The sequence below is a fragment of the Dama dama genome, chromosome 4 (genome assembly GCF_033118175.1).
Source record: "Dama dama isolate Ldn47 chromosome 4, ASM3311817v1, whole genome shotgun sequence".
Classification (NCBI taxonomy): domain Eukaryota; kingdom Metazoa; phylum Chordata; class Mammalia; order Artiodactyla; family Cervidae; genus Dama; species Dama dama.
In genome coordinates, this window is record NC_083684.1 from 58,275,011 (window position 1) to 58,296,339 (window position 21,329).

Below are 21,329 nucleotides of genomic sequence, written 5' to 3' on the forward strand. Positions count from 1 at the left end.
CCAGTCAGGGAAATTTGGAGGTGCACATGCTGAACAACAAAATGCTTTGGGCCTAAGGCTTTAGCCTGGTGCCCTACTTGATCCCACCACCACCAAGGAGGAGTGGAAGTGGAGGAGGTGGGTGGGCACCGGGAGGCAGGTGAGGGCTTAAGGGAAGGGAGACTAACCTGACCCCCAAACCCTACCCCTCCACACCCCCGGCATCAATAAGGCCCTGGGCCAGGACCAGGCCACGTCCTGTAGCCTGTGCTGTCCTCAGTGCCCAGAAAGGAAGCTTCAGAGTGCCCCTCCGGACCCACCCCACAAGAAAGCTCATTCTGTCCCTCTTGGTCCTATTGGTGGCTCTCTTCATGGTTTGGGGCAGTAAAAGTGGAATGGGACACTGAGAATTTGAGACTTGAAAGACTGAAGCTAGCACGGGCCTGGGGCACAGGCTTAGAGGACCCTTGAGAGCTCTGGGGCCCATTCTGTGCCCTGGTTCTCATATCGTCCACGAAGTGCCCCCGCACCTCCACCCGCCCAGGGCGGGTCTCATGGCTCTCTAAAGGCTGGTCCAGTGGATGGCAATCTGCCCAGGGGAGCACTAGCAACCGATAACGTAGTCACTCTCGCTCCTTCGGGATTGGCTAATTTGCTTTTACCACGCCTAGAATGGGCGGGGAACCAGTCTAGTGTGGAGAGTAAGGCAATTACCAGCATCGTGATCCCGATCTGGTCGCTCTGGTACCCTCCGCTGCATTCTAATGCCATGACACCCAGAAACACATTCAAGGATCTCCTTTCCCATCCCTGGAATCTCATCCTAAAGGGCTCCCGTTATGGAAATGTTTGCACCCTTTCTCCTCTTCTGGGCACTGCCAGCCCCAGCCCAGGTGGCCCCAGGCCCTATCAGATTCCTTCCCATCGTCAGAGGAGTACCGTGGTTTGGTCAAGTCGTGAAGACAACACAGCGAGTCATTAGCACCGTCGAACACAGAGAAGTTCCTCTGAAGGCCACGTAAGGATCCTTCCCAGGGAAAGGGAGGACTGGGGTGAACAGATTCAGAGACTGGGAGGTGGCAAAGTCCCTGTGGTCACACAGTTGGTTCTCAGATCTCAGGGTGCTCAGACTTGGGGGACTGGTTCCCCGATGCCTCTCCAGCCATACTGTAGAGATGGTCCTGGAGGATGGTGAAAAAACCCAAGCCTAAGGGGCAGGTGGACATAGGTCCACAGGCTGGCAAAGACTCACTGTGCCCTGTGTAATCATGAGCTTCAGTTTTCATGGGTTGACTCATCACCATGCAGGTGGTAGATCTCATTACATTTTGAACGGATAACGAAGAGGGATTTGAAAGAGGGCATGGGCTAGAAACCAGAAAAGACTGACACAATCCCCAGTCTCCACATCTCAGCTTTGATGTGCCTTCCTCCAGGAAGCCCTCTTTGATTCCCAGGTTGGGTCAAGCACCTCCATCCCAGCCCTGTCCACTCTGGGTCATCACTGTCTGGGGATGGGTCTGTCCCACGCCCCACTGAACTCTGAGACCTGGGGGCAGGGACAGGGCTTCATCAGCACTGTGGACCCAGGCATAGCCTGGCACAGGACTAGATATGGTACAAAGATTTAATATTTGGTGAAACAAATATGGTGAATTAGGGGAAAAAAACTAAAGGAATGTATCATTTTTACAAAACCCTCCTGAGGCAGATGCTGTCACTGCTCCTATTTTACAAAAGAAAGAAACTGAGGCCCAGAAGGCTAAAGTCACTTGCTAGACATCACAAAGCCCAACGTGCATAGAGATGAGATTTGAACCCAGGTGGGGCTTCTAGGGGCTATGTTCTGCTCTGATCTCCTCCCCCAAGTCACCTTGCATATCATATCAGCTGTAATTAAGCACATACACCCGACCCCGGCCTCACTGGCATCACATTCAGCATGTTAAAATGTGCACATGTCCTTATTTTTTTTTTAAATGTATTTATTTTTGGTTGTGCTAGGTCTTCGTTGCTGCCAGCGGGCTTTCTCTAGTTGAAGCAGGGGCTACTCTTTCTTGTGGTGTATGGGCTTCTCACTGCGATGGCTTCTCTTGTTGCGGACATGCGCTCTGGGTGTACGGGCTTCAGTAGTTGTGGGGCATGGGCTCAGCTGCTCTGAGACATGTGGAATCTTCCCAGACCAGGGATTGAACCCGTGTCCCCTTCATTGGCAGGCAGATTCTTAACTACCATATCCTTTATTAGAAGTCCCCTATATCCTTTATTAGATAGAATTCCTACGAGGAGTTGCACTCGTCTTGCCTAGTTGGTATATGGGTATATCCTATAGCTATTTCATAAAAAAATTACTTTTAACTTGGTTTATTTATTTAGCATTTTGGAATCAATCAAATGATTTCCCAAGCACTTTCCTAAATCCCCAGAAATCTCTCACGTTAAAGATTCAGAAGACACACACGGGGACTTCCCTAGTGGTCCAGTGGCTGGGACTCTGCACTCCCAGTGTAAGACCCGGGTTCAATCTCCAGTCAAGGAACTAAATCCCACATGCCACAACTAAGACCTGGTGCAGCCAAATAAATAAATACATAAATATTTTTTAAAGATGAGTACATAACTGAATCCCTTTGCTGCATACCTGAAACTAACATATTGTAAACAACCATACTTCTATTAAAAAAACAACAACAATTTTTTCTTATACTGTGTAGGAAAAAGGATTGGAGAAGGCAATGGCACCCCACTCCAGTACTCTTGCCTGGAAAATCCCATGGACAGAGGAGCCTGGTAGGCTGCAGTCCATGAGGTCGCTAGGAGTTGGACACGACTGAGCAACTTCGCTTTCACTTTTCACTTTCATTCACTGGAGAAGGAAATGGAAACCCACTCCAGTGTTCTTGCCTGGAGAATCCCAGGGACGAAGGAGCCTGGTGGGCTGCCGTCTGTGGGGTCGCACAGAGTCAGACACAACTGAAGTGACTTAGCAGCAGCAGCAGCAGGAAAAAGGATGAATGAAGCTACTTTGAAAAACAGTTTAGCAATTCCTCAAAAAGTAAAATAGTTATTGTACATCAGCTACGCTTCAATTTAAAAAAAAAAAAAAGAAGAATCACCTTGGGAATTTTTTTTTTTTGGGTCCGATGTTCAATGAAAATATTTCAGCACAGCAGAAAACTTCAAACAGCTCTAAATTCATCCCAACTGTAGGCTGCTGAGTGACCTGAAGTTTGGACAGACTGCCAAAGTCCAAGAGCTTCAGGGTTTTCTTAGCGTCAGGATCCACTTCAGTGATTTCCTAGTCTAGGGCTGAGACCTCTCTCTCTCCCCTCTCCCGTCTTCTGCAGCTGGATGGAGATACCCCTCACTGGGCCTCTCTGAATCCGCTTCATCAGATGTGCAACACGACCTTTGATCTTGTTGCTGAGCTTCCTGCCAGAATCAGGGCTATCTCCTGGCCCACACACTTGTTGGTGTGGAAGTACGTTGCTGCCCAGGCTGGTGTAGACTTCTTGGTGATGACCGGGGGCTGCCTTCTTCACGGTTTTGGTGAGATCTCGGCCCACATTGGTGGGTCCTTGGTAAAAGTGGGAGTTTAAAAAAAATAAATAAAATTAAAAAAAAAAAATTTACAAATAGTTGTCCGAGCTCCTTTGAGTGCCACAGCCTCCTCCAACTATTACTTGGAGCCCCTGGATCAGACATCCTCACTATGAGGATTAGGAGAATATGTTGCCTCACCAATTTAGGGACAACGCCCCTTGTCAGCTCGGAAGCAGTTATGGAATGAGAACGACGCCCCTTTTCCCTAGGCAACATAATTCTCCTAAAAGAAAAGGGGGGAAGGAGAGAGTCATTTCCTAGGCAGGTTGATAAGAAGTCTAGGGGTCCCCAAGGAGAGAGAGGTCTGGGATATTCAAGGAGGAAGAAAGGACAAACTTTTTTACTTTTTTTCCTCTACATTCCTTAGGATTATATAACAATAATGTATCCTGCTTGAGGACAGTCTTTGGATTAAACCCTCTGGCTAATTCTGTTATCTTAAAACACAAATTATGGGAGTAGGTCTGGTCTTTACAAGGATGTATCCTGCCTGAGGACGATCTTTGGGTTAAACCTTCTGGCCAACTCTGTTATCTTAAAATGTAAATTATGGGAGTAGGTCTGGTGAGGTCTTTACAACCTCTAGACATTCTTTGGATTCATTGGAGAGTATATAACTCCATTGCTAACACTAGCAAAGGGGGTACTCTTTTGCCCCCTTCTGATGCCTATGTCAGAAGCTTTCTCTATCTCCTTTATACTTTAATAAAACTTTATTACACACACACAAAAAAAAACCCTGTTGTACATTATATGTGGGGGCTTCCCTCATGGCCCAGTAGTAAAGACTCTGCCAGCAATGCAAGAGATCCAGGTTCAATCCCTGGTTTGAGAAGATCCCCTGGAGAAGGAAATGGCAACCTACTCTTGTCTGGGAAATCCCCTGGACAGAGGAGCCAGCGGGCTACAGGCCATGGGGTTGCAAAGAGTCTGACACAACTGAACATGCACACATTGCAAGCACTTTTTTTTTTTCATTTATTTTTATAAGTAGGAGGCTAGTTACTTTACAATATTGTAGTGGTTTTTGCCATACATTGACATGAATCAGCCGTGGATTTACATGTGTTCCCCATCCCGATCCCCTCTCCCACCTCCCTCCCCATCCCCTCCCTCTGGGTCATCCCAGTGCACCAGCCCCGAGCACTTGTCTCATGCATTCAACCTGGACTGGCGATCTGCTTCACCCTTGATAATATACGTGTTTCGATGCTGTTCTCTCAGATCTGCACGCACTTTATATGAAAGTTATTATAAGAGTAAATCCTAAGAGTTCTCCTCACAAGAGATTTTTTTTTTTTGCATTTCTTTAATTTTGTATCTATATGAAATGTGTGTGTTTAGTAATCTTTACATGATGTATGTAAGTTAAATCATTATGCCGTACAACTTAGACAGTGCTGTATGTCCAGTTTACCTCAATAAAATTGGAAGAGGAAAAATAAAAAGTTAAACAAGGTTACCACATGACCCAGCAATTGCATTCCTAGGTCTCTACCCAAAAGTACTACAAACATGTTCACACAAAAACTTATACACACCTCTTCATAACACTTTTATTCTTAATCGTCAAAAAAGTGGAAAACATTCAAAAAATACCTATTAACTGATGAATGAATGTTATGAAATAAATCCATATAGTGTATGTATATCTGTATATGTATATCCATACACAGTGGAATATCATTCCATAAAATGGACGAAGCACTGGGAATTCCCTGGTGGTCCAGAGGTTAGGACACTTAAGACCTCACTGCTGAGGGCCAGGGTTTGATCCTTGGTCAGGGAGCTAAAATTCCACAAGCCACACTAAAAAAAAGAGAAAAATCCAGGAGAAAATAAAAAAGGAGCAAAGCGCTGACACACGCTACAACATGGATGAGCCATGAAAGAAGCCAACCACAGAAGACCTCGTGTGACGATTCCATTTGTATGAAGTGTCCAGAACTGGGAAATCTCCTAAAGGAGGTCAGTCCTGGGTGTTCATTGGAAGGACTGATGCTGAAGCTGAAACTCCAATACTTTGGCCACCTCATGCGAAGAGCTGACTCATTGGAAAAGACCCTGATGCTGGGAGGGATTGGAGGCAGGAGGAGAAGGGGACGACAGAGGATGAGATGGCTGGATGGCATCATTGACCCGATGGACATGAGTTTGAGTAGACTCCAGGAGTTGGTGATGGACAGGGAGGCCTGGTGTGCTGCAGTCCATGGGGTCGCAAAGAGTTGGACATGACTTGGCAACTGAACAACAACAAAGAGACAGAAAGCTGGTGAGTGGTTGCCCTGCCTTGGGGAAAAGGGGATAGGAATGAGGGTTAAGGGGTGTGGGGTTTCCTTTTGGGTAATGAAATGTTCTCTAATTAGATAATGGTGATTGTTGCAAACTTTGCGAATATACCAAAACTCATTGAATTGCACACTTTATTTATTTTTGGCATCACCACACTGCACACGGGATCTTAGTTCCCCAACCAGGGATCAAACCTGGGTCCCCTGCAGGGAAGCGTGGAGTCTTCACCACTGGACCATCAGGGAAGTCTGAATTGTACACTCTAAAAGGGTGACTGTTATGGTATGTGAATATCTGTTTTTTGTTATGTGTTTTCTTTTTCAAATATCTCAACTTTTACAGTAAAATGAATAAATGGAGATCTACCAGACAAAGGCAGAAAGTAGAGATGGAACCACTCTTCCACCCTTGACTTCCCCGCCACAACCCAGAGCAGCCAGGGAGGTGAGAAGTTAGGGATGACGGAAGGGAAGTGGAGGATTTCATGAGACAGGGAGTGGAATCTGGATTGAAGCAGAGACCCTGGAGTGGACAGAGTGCTTGGGAGTTTGGTGGTGGGACTGACGCTCTTGTGGACACAGAGGTTCAGGCTCAGAGATGCTCTCTGTCCCCAGACACACATGCTGAGGTCTCAGGGCTCACTGCTCCCGTCCCCCACTCCCCCCTTGTGACCTCTCTGCCCCCTACCCCTCACCCAAAGTTGTTTTTGAGCCACCCCTGAGGTCCACCCTGAACGACCTTCAGCCTGTTCCTGCCTCGGATGCTAGAGATGGGCAAACATTGCAAGCAGGGAACAGCTCATGCTGACCTTGGAGCCCGGGCAGGGTCAGAGACCTTCCCCTCAGGCCCACCCACCCCTGGCCCTGCTTCCATCTGTCTCTTGCCCTCTGGGATTGGGGTAGGGGAAGTGAAGGCAGAGGTTGTTTCTGGCTTGGTTAGGCAGAGTGAAAGGGCTGGCTTCAAATTTACCACTTGCTGGCTGGGGAGCCCAACCCCCACAGCTTCAGTTTCCTCATCTGTAAAACCGGAATGAAAAAGATGCCCACTTCGCAGCACTGAAGTTGATTTAGTGAGTTAATGCGCTAAAACCCTGGTGGGTAGCGAGCATCAGGAAATGCAAGCTTAATAATTAGCAGCAGGGTTGTCAGCAGGGCTTTGCAGTGTGTCTGGGGTTGTTAGGGTAAGTTAGGTAAACGATCTACTTTACTCTCCTGCGTAAGCACATAGTCCATGACTCTGGTTCGTGGATGAAGAAACAGGCCCAGAGACATTAAGCAACAAACACCAGGTCACACAGCAGGAAGGAGGTGGAGCCAGACTCTGAACCCAACACCCCACTGCATCCCCTAACACAGTGCAAGGTGGGTTTTTTTCTTTTTCTTTTTTTTTTAATCATGGTAAAACATGTGACATCAAGTTTACCATTTGAACCATTTTTTAGGCATACAGTTCAGTGGATTTAAGTAAACACACAATCTTGTGCAACCATGATCACTATCCATTTCCAGAATGTTTTCATCATCCCAGTCAGAAACTGCAGGAGATTTTATTTCACTTATGATTGTCAGTGGCTCAGACGGTGAAGAATCTGCCTGCAGTGCAGGAGACCAGGGTTCGATCCCAGGGTTGGGAAGATCCCCTGGAGGAGGGAATGGCTACCCACTCCAGTATTCTTGCCTGGGAAAATCCCATGGACAGAGGAGCCTGACAGGCTACAGTCCATGGGGTTGCAAAGAGTTGGACACGACTGAACAACTAACACACATTGTTAGTGAGGAACTCTAGGGAGCATTCATTGAGCACCTACTGTATGCCAGAGCGCACACAAGGCCCACTGGAATGGACGGCGTTCTGGAAAGCCTCCTGATCAGTTCTGTACAGTCATTCAGGTTGTGGCCAAAGTTCAATTGTCGGACTGCATGTGTGCTTAGTCACTCAGTCGTGTCTTACTCTGCTATCCCTTGGACTGTAGCCCGCCAGGCTCCTCCGTCCATGGGATTCTCTAGGCAAGAACACTGGAGTGGGTTGCCATTTCCTGCTCCAGGGATTGTTGGAATCTCCACATAAAAACACAGGATGCCTGGTTAGATTTGGGTTTCAGATACACAACCAATAAATTTTGGTATACTTCCCAAATACTGCGTGGGACATATTTATACAAAAAAAAAAAGATTCATTATTTCCTTGAAATTCAAATGTCACTGGATGTCCTGTATTTTATCTGGCACCCTTAGACCAAAGAATCCAGCCTGTGGTTTCTTGGCTACATTGTGCATCCTGGCTCACAACTCAGTCCTCTGAGAGAAAAAGGCTCATTTTCTTTCTGTCTGGTGTTCGACCGAAGCCTGATGTTGACAACCTCCCACTAAGCTCTCCCTCACAGGGCCTCACTTGGCTTTCATGCGGACCCTGGGAGGGTCCTTACTGCTATCCCCATTTTACAGATGGAACTGTCAGGCACGTGTATGCTCCTCGGTTCTATCTCATCACAACAAAGATTTGGAGTGACGGACATTAAAGCCCTTGGCGTGTCACAGCTCTCGGGTCTTAGACAGACCGTGTTATAGCTCTCAGGTCTCGAACAGACCATGTTATAGCTCTTAGACAAATCAGTGTTACAGCTCCATGTTACAGCTCTATTTATTTAGAAAATAGCAGGAGAATTCATCCTCGAGGCGTGAGGGCATGCCAACCCAAAGACAAGAAGAGAAGAGAGTGGGGGGAGCACGCCAGAATGCGGGAGAGAGAAATAGAGAGAGCCCTTTGGCTCCTCTTTTTATATGTCTTTTTCCTCCCCCTGGGCCTGCCCTATGTAAACTGGGCTAGCCAGGAGTGCTGTTTGTTCTACCTGAGGTCCTCACTCTGGTCCTCAGACCTTCCCTTGACCTTCTTTGTTCTATTTTCGCGGGCTTTTCCCTTCCTTGTCTTTTAGCCACCACCATTTGGGACTCCTGTTTCCTATTCTAACTACCTAACAGAAACACTGAGCCCAGAGCAAGGAATGTATTCACCCTGGTCAAGCGGTGAAGGTGTGTCTGGCCCCATAGCCCAGTGGCCAAGGGATCTCAGAGACGAAAGAAAGAATAGGCAACTCTGATCTGTGAGCACCTATGTTGCCAGCTTCCATACTAAGAATTTCCCTCAGGATGTCTCTGGGGATTCAGTGGTTAAGACTCCGAACTTCCAATGCAGAGGGTGTGGGTTGGATCCCTGGTCCGGGAACTAAGATCCCACATGCCACAGCGTGCGACCAAATAAAATAAAAATTTTAATTTTACAAACTTAAAATATCTAATTTCCCTTGTTATCACATCATTTAATTTACATCCTAAAGTATGGATTGTGGGCCCATTTTACAGAGGAGGAAACTGAGGCCCAAAAGAGGGGTGGAAGAGGTCACAAGAGGTGGAGCCAGGATTTGAACCCAGTTCAGCACAGGAGGGCAAAGAAACTTCTGTCTTCCCCTGTCAGGTTAGGGTGGTGGGAGGGCAGGAAGGAGGCCAACAGGGGCGGGCATGGCCTCTGACTGTCATCGTCACCTGGGCCCCTCTCTCTCTGAAGTCCCTGCCAAGGGGCGTGGGGAGGTGGCCAGGGGAGGACTCTGCTCAGGGCAGCCTGCCCCTCCCCCAGCCCAGAGAGCTGAGCACAGAGGGACAGAGGCCCCCAGAAATGTCGTTCCCTGGACGCAGGCCCCAGGCCCTGGCCTCCCTCTGCTGCTGCGTTCTGGTCCTGGCCTGTGTTGTGGGTGAGGAAGAGCCGGAGGTGGGGTGTGGAGACCCCACAGCAGCTGGGGTGTGAGTGTGAGCGACTCCGAGGCGTGCAGATCTGTATGCGTGTCTGGGAGTCTGTGTTGGGGGTGGCCGTGTTTGAAAAGTGTGTGCACGGGGTTGGTACAGATGACACTGGTCATGAATTTTGCACTTGTGTCTGTGTCAGCAAAAGAGTATGCAGGAGAGGTAAACGTGTATGTGTGAACATTGTATGCTTGGGGGCACGTGTGTGTCTTTAGTGGGTATTTACGCAAAAGATTTGAGGGTTAGCGGGTGGGAGAGTGTCTGTGTGTACCGCTGTGTCTGTCTGGGTTCTGCACGTGCAGTTCTTAAGTTTTGTGGTTTTGGCTGTGCCACGAGGTATGTGGGATCTTAGTTCCCTGACCAGGGATGGAACCTGTGCCCCCTGTATTGGAAGCGCAGAGTCTTAACCACTGGACTAAGCAAGGAAGTCCCTCCGCACATGCATTTAAGATATCACTATGTACACAGTGCCTCCAATGTGCCGGAAACTGGTTCTCCGTGTTAACCCTGAACTCTCACAATAACCCCATAAGCTAGGTCCTATCCCGAGCCCATTCTACAGAAGGGGAAACTGAGTCTTGAAGAGGTTAAGTCGTTGACCAAGGGCACCCCACTGGCCACATGGGTGTTTCCGTACATGCCTATAAACATGTACCCGGGTGATGCTGGTCTCTAGGTGAGGCTTTGCCCAGGAGCGGGGGTGCCGGACAGACAGGTGTTCCTGGTGGAACCCCTGGCCCACCAGCCTGACACACGGCTTTGCCAACTTCTGTCCACGGGGACATCCTTCACTGCCCACGGAGGTCATTCAGACTGTGTGGGTGGGGTCACAGGAGAACAGAGGAGGCAGCAAGATCAGCTAGCGAGGAAGGCATGGGGGGACAAGGGTTACAGGCTGCGGGAGGGGACGACAGGCAGATGCAGGGCTGATGGGGGTCCCGGGCACAGCGGGTGAAAGGAGATGACCTGTGGTTGAAGGAGGCCGAGGGGGTCAGAGGAACATAGAAGGCGGTGAGCGGACACCAGGAGTGACAGTGAGCATGGAGGGAAAGCGAGAGGGACAGGCTCAGGGGCCCGGTCGTCCAAGTTGTCCTCTGGTCCCACCTAGCACGCCAGCAAGAAGAGCCTGAGGGGACCCTGAGCCCCCCACCAGGGCCGGCCAGTACTTCCCAGAGCCAGATTCCAGGCAAAGTGAAGGAGCAAGAAGGGCCGAAGAGGACCCTGAGCCCCCCGCCAGCGCCAGCCAGGAGTTCCTGGAGCCTGGTTCCAGGCAAGGTGAAGGAATGGGTGGAACCGCTGGTGAACAGGACCAGAGAGAAGTGGAAGTGGTTCTGGTGAGTGTGTGCAGAAGGGGGCTGGGGGCCTGATTCTCGGGTGGGGGGGGGCGGGCTAGGGGGCCTGGATCCTGGGTCTGACGGAGGAGGGGCTGGGGGCTGGACTCCAGGGGGTCTGGGGGAGGAGGAACTGTGCCCAAACTCCAGGATTCCCAGGAGCAGGAATCCCAGGAGCCCTGGGTGGGGCAGGGCTGTGACGCTGGGTCTGAGAAGGGTGGAGGGTAAGTGTTGAGAGCAGGGGCTCCTGGGTCAAAGGGAGGAATGGGTGAACACAGCAGAAGTCTTGGGGGCTATCTGCGGTCTCCACTGTGAATCCCCTCCCTTCCAGGGGCCCCACGGCCTTCCGGGGCTTCATGGAGACCTACTACGATGACCACCTGAAGGACCTGGGCTCTCGCGCCCAGGCCTGGCTCCGCAGTTCCAAGGATAGCCTCCTGAACAAGGCCCACAGTCTGTGTCCTCAGCTGCTCTGCAGGCCCAGCGACCAAAATTAAAGCGTCACACCCTCTGCAATAAACAAGTTCTGTGTGTGTTCCTGTCCCAGTCCCAGTCCCTCCTGGCTTCGCCAGAGATAATCCCCCATCCCCCTCCGGAGGTTAAGGGGTGGAGGAAGTGACACGTGGCGAGGGAGCAACAGGAGGTGGGGGTGGGGAGGGGAAGGACTGGGAGGCCCAGAGGGATGACTCCACCCCGCCCCCAGTGCTAGACCCACCCCTGCCAGCTTATGGGGGGCAGAGGACTCCAGGCTTCTCGGTTTGGGGTGGAGGGTGAAGGCTGGAGAGCAGTTAGCAAGCCCCCCACCCCTGCCAGCCGCCCCTCCTTCAGAGCTCTACCTTCCCCTCCCACGCGTTGGAGACCCCAGACCTGATGCCTTGTGGGCACCCAGAACCCCTGACCCCTCCACAGCCCCCCATTCAACCTGTTTCCCTCTCTGTCCCCACGCCACCTCCCCCCAACTCTCCCCCTCCCACCCCTGCAGTCCTGTTGGCCAGGACTTTGGCCGAGGTGTCCAGGTGGGGGTGGGGGTGGAGGGGTGGATCTCAAGAGCTATAAAGCCTTTCTCTGCCCATTTGGAACTGCTGAGGACAGCCGCCAGAGTCTGGTAAGAGAGGGGACAGAAATGGGGGGCAGGGGACAGCAGGAATGGGCCAAGATTGTTAAATCAGAAACTGCAAAAGTCAAGATATTAGATTCCAGGGAACTCCCTGGATGTCCACTGGTTAAGACTCCGAGTGCCCAATGCAGGGGGCACGAGTTCGATCCCTGGTTGGGGAACAAAGATTCCGCATGCTGCTTGGCTCAGCCTTAAAAAAAAAAAAAGAAAAGAAAAGTTAGTTCCAGTTTTAGAATTCTCTGGTGGTCCAGTGGTTAGGACTGGGCACCTTCATAGCTGGGGGCCTGGGTTCTGTGCTGGGTGTGAGAACTTAAATCTCACAAGCCGAGCATGTGGCATGGCTGGGGTTAAAAAAAAAAAGAAGAAGAAGAAGAGTCATGGAATTTAAAAACTGAAGAATGTCTGTGTGTGCTGATCCTCCTCCTGTCAGATGTCAACCTCCACGTCGCAGTCTCCAAAACGTGGAGGGTGATGTGATGGGTGGAGGGTGATGTGGTGGACTGAGCCCTGTGTCCCCTAGAGTGACTCCCTCCCAGGGCTGGGATCAAGATGACTTTGGAATGTGGGTAGAGCAGGGCCCAGAGCAGAGGAAACTCACTCATCCAAGTGGTGGTTCTTAACCCAGACTGTGGCACGCGGCCCTGTACTGACTGGGTCTTAACATAAATGCCACCCCACTGTTGAGGGTTTCCGGGGCTACACAGCACACCCCCTGCATTCCAGAGCACTTATCAGAGGGAGATAGGCACTATACTTCATTCATTTGATGTTTGCTGCTTGCATTTCTCTCTCATGTTGGCTTTCTGAGGGCAAGGGCCACTGTGTTCACGGCTGGGCCCAGAACTGCGCCTGGCACACAGTAGGTGAAGAAACACTTCTTGAATGAATGAGTGTTAGAATTAAGATTTTGCAGGGAATTCTCTGGCTGTCCAGTGGTTAGGACTAGGCGCTTTCACTGCCGGGCCTGGGTTCAGTCCCTAGTCGGGGAACTAAGACCCCACAAGCCATGCAGAGCAAGAGAAAAAAAAAAACAAAGAATTAAGATGTTACAATCAGCAAGCAGGAGTAGCATCAGAGAATATTAGGAAGTGAGGCTCAAGTCATTAGGAACTTGACTCAGGCAGGGAGGAAGGGGAGAGGGGGTCCTAGGCCGGTATCCCTGAGGCCCGGAGACCCCAGGACCAGATGCCTCCCATGGCCCTGCCCCTACCTGCCTCAGTGTTCCAGGTCTCCTGACGCCATGGGCACGAGATACTTCCTGGTCGGGTTTCTCATCCTCCTGGTGTTGGGGTTCGGTGAGTGGGGTTGAGTGGGGTCTGAAGGGGAGGTGGGGATGCCAGGAGGGGGAGGAGCCCCGAGCATCCTCCCGGTCCGTTCTTGTCTCGCCCTGCCCCCTGCCCATCCCTCTCCTTCCCCCTTTTATTCTCCTCCTGCTGCAGGCCCCTCAGCTCCCCTAACGCACTCTCCTCCTGCAGAGGCCCAAGGGGCCCATGTTCCCCAGCAAGACGAGGCCTCCAGCCCTGCCCTGCTCACCCAGGTGCAGGAGTCCCTCTTAGGTTACTGGGATACAGCCAAGGCAGCCGCCCAGAAGCTGTACAAGAAGACATACCTGCCCACCGTGGATGAGAAAATCAGGTATCACCTGCCTCCCACCCACACCCCCAGAGCCCAGAGTCCCAGACCCCAGCCCCTTCTCCCTCACACTCAGGAGTCCAGGTTCAAACCTGCAATCTCTCAAGGCCCAGGTGTCTCAGCTCCCAATACCTAGCTCTGGGATTCTGGGATCCCATCCCTGTCCTACTTAGGGATCCACGGCTTTGGGTTCTAATCACCTTTTCCAACAGGACCTGTGATTCTGGGCCCCCAGCCTCTCCTCCCCCAGACCCAGGAATCCAGACCCCCAGCCACCCATCCCTCAGACCCAGGAGTCCAGACCCCCAGCCACCCATCCCTCAGACCCAGGAGTCCAGACCCCCAGCCCCTCCTCCCTCAGTCCTTCTGTCCTTTCTCCCCAGGGACATATATAGCAAAAGCACGGCCGCTGTGACCACCTATGCAGGGATTATCACTGACCAGGTCTTTTCTATGCTGTCAGGAGAAGATTGACAGCTGGGCCCCCAATCACGGGGGAGTCCAGGCTCCAGCAGCCCCCTGGGTCCCCTGATCTACACCCCTCCCCACTTCCTTGCAACTCTCAGCATCCTGTTCCCAATTCTAGCCTGACTTATCAATAATAATAATAAAGCCAAGTTTATTCTTTTTGATATCGTCACTTCTCTGAGACCTCAGGGTCCACGATGGAGGAGCTGATGCCTGCCAGCCAACACTTACTGATCACCTATTCTATGTATATCTCCCTAACCTGGTCAGTGAGAATAAAGAGGTGAATAATAATAATGAATAATCATAACAACAATAATTAGAGACTGACCTGCACCGAGGTCTGGCTTTCTCATCCATTTTTTTTTGGTCATGCCATGTGGCACGTGGAATCTAGTTCCCTGACCAGGGATAAAACCTGTGCCACCTGCTGCGGAAGCACAGAGCCTGAACCAGTGGACCAACAGGGAAGTCCTAGATTTCTCATTTGTAACATGATAAATGAATCAGTTCAGTTCAGTCTCTCAGTCACATCTGACTCTGCGACCCCACGGACTGCAGCACACCAGCCTCCCTGTCCACTGCCAACTCCTGGAGTTTACTCAAACTCACATCCATTGAGTCGGTGATGCCATCCAACCATCTCATCCTGTCATCTCCTTCTCCTCCTGCCTTCAATCTTTCCCAGCATCAGGTAAATGAATACAGCTTACTTACAGTGGCCTCTGACTGTGTCTGGGGCCTGGACTGACACTTCTTAAAAATTTATTTAGTTTTAAGTGAAGGATAATTACTTTGCAATATTGTGTTGGTTTCTGCCATTCATCAACATGAATCACTGGGCTGACACTTTAAATATGCCATCGCAGAGAGGTGTTCAGTGGTGCTGTGGCAGAGGGGAGAGTGGTGCCCACGAGTCATTGCTGAGTATGGGAAGGCAGTGCCCAGGTTGGCTGGGGCCCAAGAGGGCAGATCTGTAAAAGCTGTGTTCTGTGCCAGTTCCTATACATTTGCCCCACCCCCAGTCATGTATTTATTGAGACACAACCAGGCGCTGGAGACACAGCAGGGAAAAAGACAGCCCTGCCTTCATCAGTTCAGTTTAGTCGTTCAGTCGTGTTCAACTCTTTGCAACCCCATGATCTGCAGCATGCCAGGCTTACCTGTCCATCACCAACTCCTGGAGCTTGCTCAAATTCATATCCAACTTGGTGATGCCATCCAACCATCTCATCTTCTGTTGTGCCCTTCTTCTCCTGCCTTCAATCTTTCCCAGTATTAGGAACTTTTCCAATGAGTCAATTCTTTGCATCAGGTGGCCAAAATATTGGAGTTTCAGCTTCAGCATCAGTCCTTCCAATGAATATTCAGGACTGATTTCCTTTAGGATTGACTGGTTTGATCTCCTTGCCTTCACACGGCCCCTCAAAAAGGTACTGACTGGGTCCTGACCCAGCTTCATACGGTTTTACTGATTACAGCTTGGCAGTATGCTTTTTTAGCTCTTCTTCCTAGCAATAGTAATAATGTTTCCTGAGCTCCTATTCAGGACCAGAAGCTCTGTTCCATCCTGAGCCACAAACAGAGAGGCTGAGGGGGTGGGGTGGGAGGCAGAGAGGACCCATGGAGAAGGTAACTTCAGACAGCAATGCAGGAGATGAAGAAAAGGTGAAGAAGTGAGGAAAGAGTTCAAGAGCTAGGTGCAGCCACCTTGGATAGGGCTCACAGGGAGCGTACTCTAAAGGACACAGCTGGGCTGGTCACAGGGTATGTGGAGTCACAACGAAGTGTGTTAAGGACAATTGCTGATGGGAAGTAGGGGGAGGGGAGGGGAGTATTCACTTGGATCCCAGGTCTGAGAGGATGGAAGAGGGTATCTGGGCAGTGGGGAATTACCAGCCAAAAGCACAGGGGGTGAATTAACAGCAGAGGGCCTGCAATCTAAGGGAGGATAGTGCTGGGGCCCATGGGCGGAGGGGGTGAAGGGCCCGGACTCCTGCATCTGGAAGGAGTAGAGAGTGGGTCCTGTGCCCCCAAGTCCCATGGGTCGGGCCACTGGCCTCTGAGGATGCAGGGCCTGTAGTCTGCTAACAGACTTGACATTAACTTCCGGCCAGCCTTTTCAGCTCTCTTGGGGCAATTTTCCCAGTCCTGGGGCTGGGCAGCTGTGAGTCCAGCAGAAAACAGGGGCCCAGGGGTTGTGGGAAATGCCCCCAAAGTCCCCAGGGCCTGGGAAGAACTGAAGCTGCCAAGCCCAATGGGTGATGGGGCAGGGGGGGACCCTGGATGAACAATCCCTGCTCTGTCCACTTGTTTCCCACAGACTCAAGCCAAACCAAACCACTGCCCAGGCTAGTTCTGCTTCCAACCAATCCTGGAGTACTTCCCAGACTCCTCCTTCCTTTCTCAGGCACCCACCCCCCAGCCCATTCCCTTCAGGACCCCAGGAGTCGAGGCCCCCAAACTCCTCCTCTCCCAGCATTCAGGACCCTCAATCCATTCTCCTTGGGGACCCAGAAGTTCAGGTCCTCAGCCCCCTTAGAATCTGAAATCTTAGCCTCTGGTTGGTGTCGGGCGTCCCCTAGTGGAGCACAGAATGGGTCTGATGGGTGATTCATTTAACAGGAATGGAAGTATTTACTTGGTCATTCAGTGGACATGGGGGAGGGCTTTACAAGGACCCCATCTGAGGTCACAGTGTGGCTCAGAGCCCCTGGTGTTGCAATAGATCAGGACTCTGCAGTATATGAGGATGTTGGGGCGTCTAGTGCTGAAAGCAGAGATGGGGTAACAGTGAAACTGGAGAAGATGAAGCTTCAAGGCCCCTCACTTGCCTGGGCTTTCTTTGGTTCTCTATTTAAATTTGTACACATGATTTTGCACTTCTAAAAAAAGAGGTTCACAGGTACTTCCCCGGTGGTCCAGTGGTTAAGAATTTGTCTTCGGGAGAAGGAAATGGCAATCCACTCCGGTATTCCTGCCTGAGAAATCCCGTGGACAGAGGGGCCTGGAGGGCTACGGTCCATGGGGTTCCAAAGAGTTAGATGTGACTTAGTGATTAAATCAGAGAAGGAAATGGCAACCCACTCCAGTATTCTTGCCTGGAGAATCCCATGGACAGAGGAGCCTGGTGGGCTGCTGTCCATGGGGTCGTACAGAGTTGTACATGACTGAAGCGACTTAGCATGCATGCAAAGTAAATATTTAGAAACATTTATGGCAATCTGGCTTCCTATGAGACCCAGATGCAAATCCAGGAGCTGCTACTGAGTGATCCTGAACAAGCTAATACCTGAGCTGCTACCTTTTTAGAATAAAGATGATCCTTTCAGCAGCAGAGGCAAGGATTAAAGAACTAACACAATTTGAACACTAGGGAAGGAAGGGCAAGAAGAAAGTGGAAGTGAAGTAAGAAGACACATGAAGTAAAGCTATAGGAAGATGTGATAGACAAAAACACAGCTCAGAGCAGCCCTTGGCAGTTTATCTGTATGGCTCCCCATCTCATTTCTCATAGGTCAAGGTTCATATCCCAGGATATAACTACTCAGAATTTACGATAGCATCATCTTTCCCTTGACAGTCACCCAGGAAGCCTAAAGCAAGGTCTGAAAATGTGTTTTTTCAGACAAGTTTTAAAGTAGTATGGCAAGTTGGCCTGGATAGGCTCAGCTTACAGGCTTCCCAGGTAGCTCAGTTGGTGGGGAATCCACCTGCAACGCGGGAGACCCTGGTTTGATTCCTGGGTCGGGAAGATCCGCTGGGGAAGGGATAGGCTACCCCAAAAAAAAAAAAAAGAATTTGTCTTCCAACGCAGGGGACATGCGTTCAATCGCTGGTGGGGGAACTAAGATCCCACATGCCTCAGGGCAACTAAGCCCATGCGCCACAAACTAGAGAGAAGCCCGTGCCACAGTGAAGATCCCAGGTGCGGCAAATAAGACTCATAATTTTTTTAAAAAGCCCACAAAATCTCCATCTGCCCATCTTCTGGGAGACTTCATCAGTATGCTCATTCCATCTCTAGACTTGAAGAATAGGCCTCCAGTTTTACAGAATCGTTACTATCGTTAGTATCTGTACTAGAAGGGGACAAGGCAAGAAGTTTTCTAAGGTTTCTCCTTCTCCTTGTGTCGGTTCACAGAGGTAAGTCATTCACCTTCTGCACTCAAGAGTTTCATCCTTTCACTCAGCAGTCATGCCCTGGGACAGAGCTGGAAACATGACCATGCGGTGACCATGATCAAGACACACCCATCTCTGTTAGTGAGGACACAAAGTGGGCAGGGACGGGGTCGGGGAGTCCAGGGATCCAGGAGGTCTGGGAGGCCGTGCCCTGCCCAGTCTGGGAGCTCAGGAGGGTTTCCTGGAGGACGGATAATACTTTAGAGCTGAGGCCTCGAGGAAAGTGGAGCATGTAGTTAGTAAAATGTTAAATAAATATTTAAAATATCTCAATGCAAAGCCTGCTCTCCTTTCCAGACCATATGTAAAGTTCATAACCACAGTGCTTGATACTGATCACTTACTAAGGCCCACACTAAGTGAGGACGGGGGCCAGGTGCTTTACATTCTTGTACAGAGGGAAAAAATGAAGCCCAAAGAGAGAGGTCAGTTGTCCACGATCATTTAGCCGCTCCGCAGCACAGCCAGGGTTTGAACCCAGGTCAGACTTCCACCCAATTCACTGGTGAAGGTTTCACAACTGCTAAGTCTTCTGTCCTCTCTGGGCCTCTATTACTCCTTCCTTGGGCCAAGGGTCTCTCAACACGTATCCGGAACTGTAGCAAGTTATTGAAAAAGCATGGAGCTCTTCGAGCCCTTGAAGCGGAGTCCACAGAGGCAGGCTTCGCTGGAATGCAAAGACCACGAGGGCTGCGTGCCTGCGCATTAAACTAAGGCAGCCCCAAGGCTTAGGGAGGGGCCGAGAGGGTTCAGTTAGGAAGTGTGGTGGCGTGAGGATGCTGAAATAGTAACTAAACACAAAGGGCTATAACCTAGGGAGACTTGTCAGAGGAAAAGAAGAGAGGTCAGAAAGCGAGGCCACCAACCAAAGGTCCTGTCCTCCGAGTCTTGGGTTCGGAGGGCAGGACAGTTCCTTTAACGCAGGAGAGGTGTGGTTCAAGCGGAGAGGGTCTATGCGTTTACGGTGGCCGGGAAAGCTCATGAAAGTTGAAACGAAAAGGATTTAAAGAATCCGCAGGGCGAAGCGGACAGAATGACCCAGGAGGCTCACACAACTGAAAGGGGCGGGGTTATGTGAGAGGGGCAGAAAGAAGGGAGGCTGTGGCAAGCGTACCTGTTTCCCATGCAAGTCCTGGGAGCTCGGGGCACGCAAGGTGTCTACTGTTTGCTGTTGTTTGGGCTATTTCAAATCCTTAAAGATGATGCTGTGAAAGTGCTGCACTCAATATGTCAGCAAATTTGGAAAACAGTAGTGGTCACAGGACTGGAAAAGGTCAGTTTTCATTCCAATCCCAAAGAAAGGCAATGCCAAAGAGTGCTCAAATTACCTCACAATTGCACTCATCTCACACGCTAGTAAAGTAATGCTCAAAATTCTCCAAGCCAGGCTTCAGCAGTATGTGAACCGTGAACTTCCAGATGTTCAAGCTGGTTTTAGAAAAGGCAGAGGAACCAGAGATCAAATTGCCAACATCCTCTGGATCATTGAAAAAGGAAGAGAGTTCAAAAAAAAACCATCTATTTCTGCTTTATTGACTATGCCAAAGCCTTTGACTGTGTGGATCACAATAAACTGTGGAAAATTCTGAAAGAGATGGGAATACCAGACCACCTGACCTGCCTCTTGAGAAACCTGTATGCAGGTCAGGAAGCAACAGTTAGAAATGGACATGGAACAACAGACTGGTTTCAAATAGGAAAAGGAGTACGTCAAGGCTGTATATTGTCACCCTGCTTATTTAACTTATATGCAGAGTACATCATGAGAAGCGCTGGGCTGGATGACGCACAAGCTGGAATCAAGATTGCAGGGAGAAATATCAATAACCTCAGATATGCAGATGACACCACCCTTATGGCAGAAAGTGAAGAAGTACTAAAGAGCCTCTTGATGAAAGTGAAAAAGGAGAGTGAAAAAGTTGGCTTAAAGCTCAACATTCAGAAAACTAAGATCATGGCATCCGGTCCCATCACTTCATGGCAAATAGATGGGGAAACAGTGGAAACAGTGAGAGACATTTTTTGGGGGGAGGGCCTCCAAAATCACTGCAGATGGTGACTGCAGCCATGAAATTAAAAGACGCTTACTCCTTGGAAGGAAAGTTATGACCAACCTAGACAGCATATTAAAAAGCAGAGACATTACTTTGCCAACAAAGGTCCGTCTAGTCAAGGCTATGGTTTTTCCAGTAGTCATGTATGGTTGTGAGAGTTGGACTATAAAGAAAGCTGAGCGCTGAAGAATTGATGCTTTTGAATTGTGGTGTTGGAGAAGACTCTTCAGAGTCCCTTGGGCTGCAAGGAGATCCAACCAGTCCATCCTAAAGGAGATCAGTCCTGGGTGTTCATCGGAAGGACTGATGTTGAAGCTGGAACTCCAATACTTTGGCCACCTGATGCGAAGAGCTGACTCATTAGAAAACACCCTGATGCTGGGAAAGATTGAGGGCAGTAGGAGAAGGGGACGACAGAGGACGAGATGGTTGGATGGCATCACTGACTCGATGGACATGAGTTTGGGTAGGCTCTGGGAGTTGGTGTTGGACAGGGAGGCCTGGCGTGCTGCGGTTCATGGGGTCGCAAAGAGTCGGTCACGACTGAGCGACTGAACTGAACTGAGTCGCTAAGTCGTGTCTGACTCTTTGCGACTCCATGAACTGTATAGTCCGCCAGGTTTCTCTACCCACGGGATTTCCCAGGCAAGAAAACTGGAGCAGGTTGCCACTTCCTTCTCCAGGGGAATCTTCCCTACCCCGGGATCGAACCTTTATCTCCTACTTGGCAGGCGGACTCTTCACCACTGAGCCACGTGGGAAGCCCGAGGGTATCTACTAGGTGGAAACAAACGCGGCAAGATTAGAGTACGGTGGCCCGATTGGCCCTTTCATAGCCGGAAGAGGCTCCCGAGAGGCGTGGCTGAGGCGCTCT

The 21,329-nt window shown here is 50.3% G+C and overlaps 2 protein-coding genes and 1 pseudogene across 3 annotated transcripts; 2 read left to right on the plus strand and 1 right to left on the minus strand.

Moving 5' to 3' along the window:
• Positions 1-1,088: 1,088 nt before the first annotated feature.
• Positions 1,089-7,106, minus strand: LOC133055115 (small ribosomal subunit protein eS17-like; annotated as a pseudogene).
• Positions 7,107-9,543: 2,437 nt separating this feature from the next.
• APOC4 (apolipoprotein C4) lies at positions 9,544-11,496 on the plus strand. The gene is made up of 3 exons (XM_061135835.1): positions 9,544-9,619; positions 10,861-11,002; positions 11,331-11,496. The coding sequence occupies exons 1-3, from the start codon at positions 9,544-9,546 to the stop codon at positions 11,494-11,496; spliced, it is 384 nt and encodes a 127-aa protein (XP_060991818.1).
• A 303-nt stretch (positions 11,497-11,799) lies between these two features.
• APOC2 (apolipoprotein C2) lies at positions 11,800-14,377 on the plus strand. 2 transcript variants are annotated; one of them, XM_061135857.1, is made up of 4 exons: positions 11,800-12,104; positions 13,344-13,411; positions 13,592-13,751; positions 14,132-14,377. In XM_061135857.1, exons 2-4 carry the CDS (start codon positions 13,357-13,359, stop codon positions 14,220-14,222), a joined length of 306 nt encoding a protein of 101 aa, XP_060991840.1. In that variant the 5' UTR covers positions 11,800-12,104; positions 13,344-13,356; the 3' UTR covers positions 14,223-14,377. The 2 variants fall into 2 exon arrangements, with proteins under 2 accessions (XP_060991840.1, XP_060991830.1); XM_061135847.1 differs by having other exon boundaries at positions 11,808-12,104; positions 13,336-13,411.
• Positions 14,378-21,329: the final 6,952 nt, after the last annotated feature.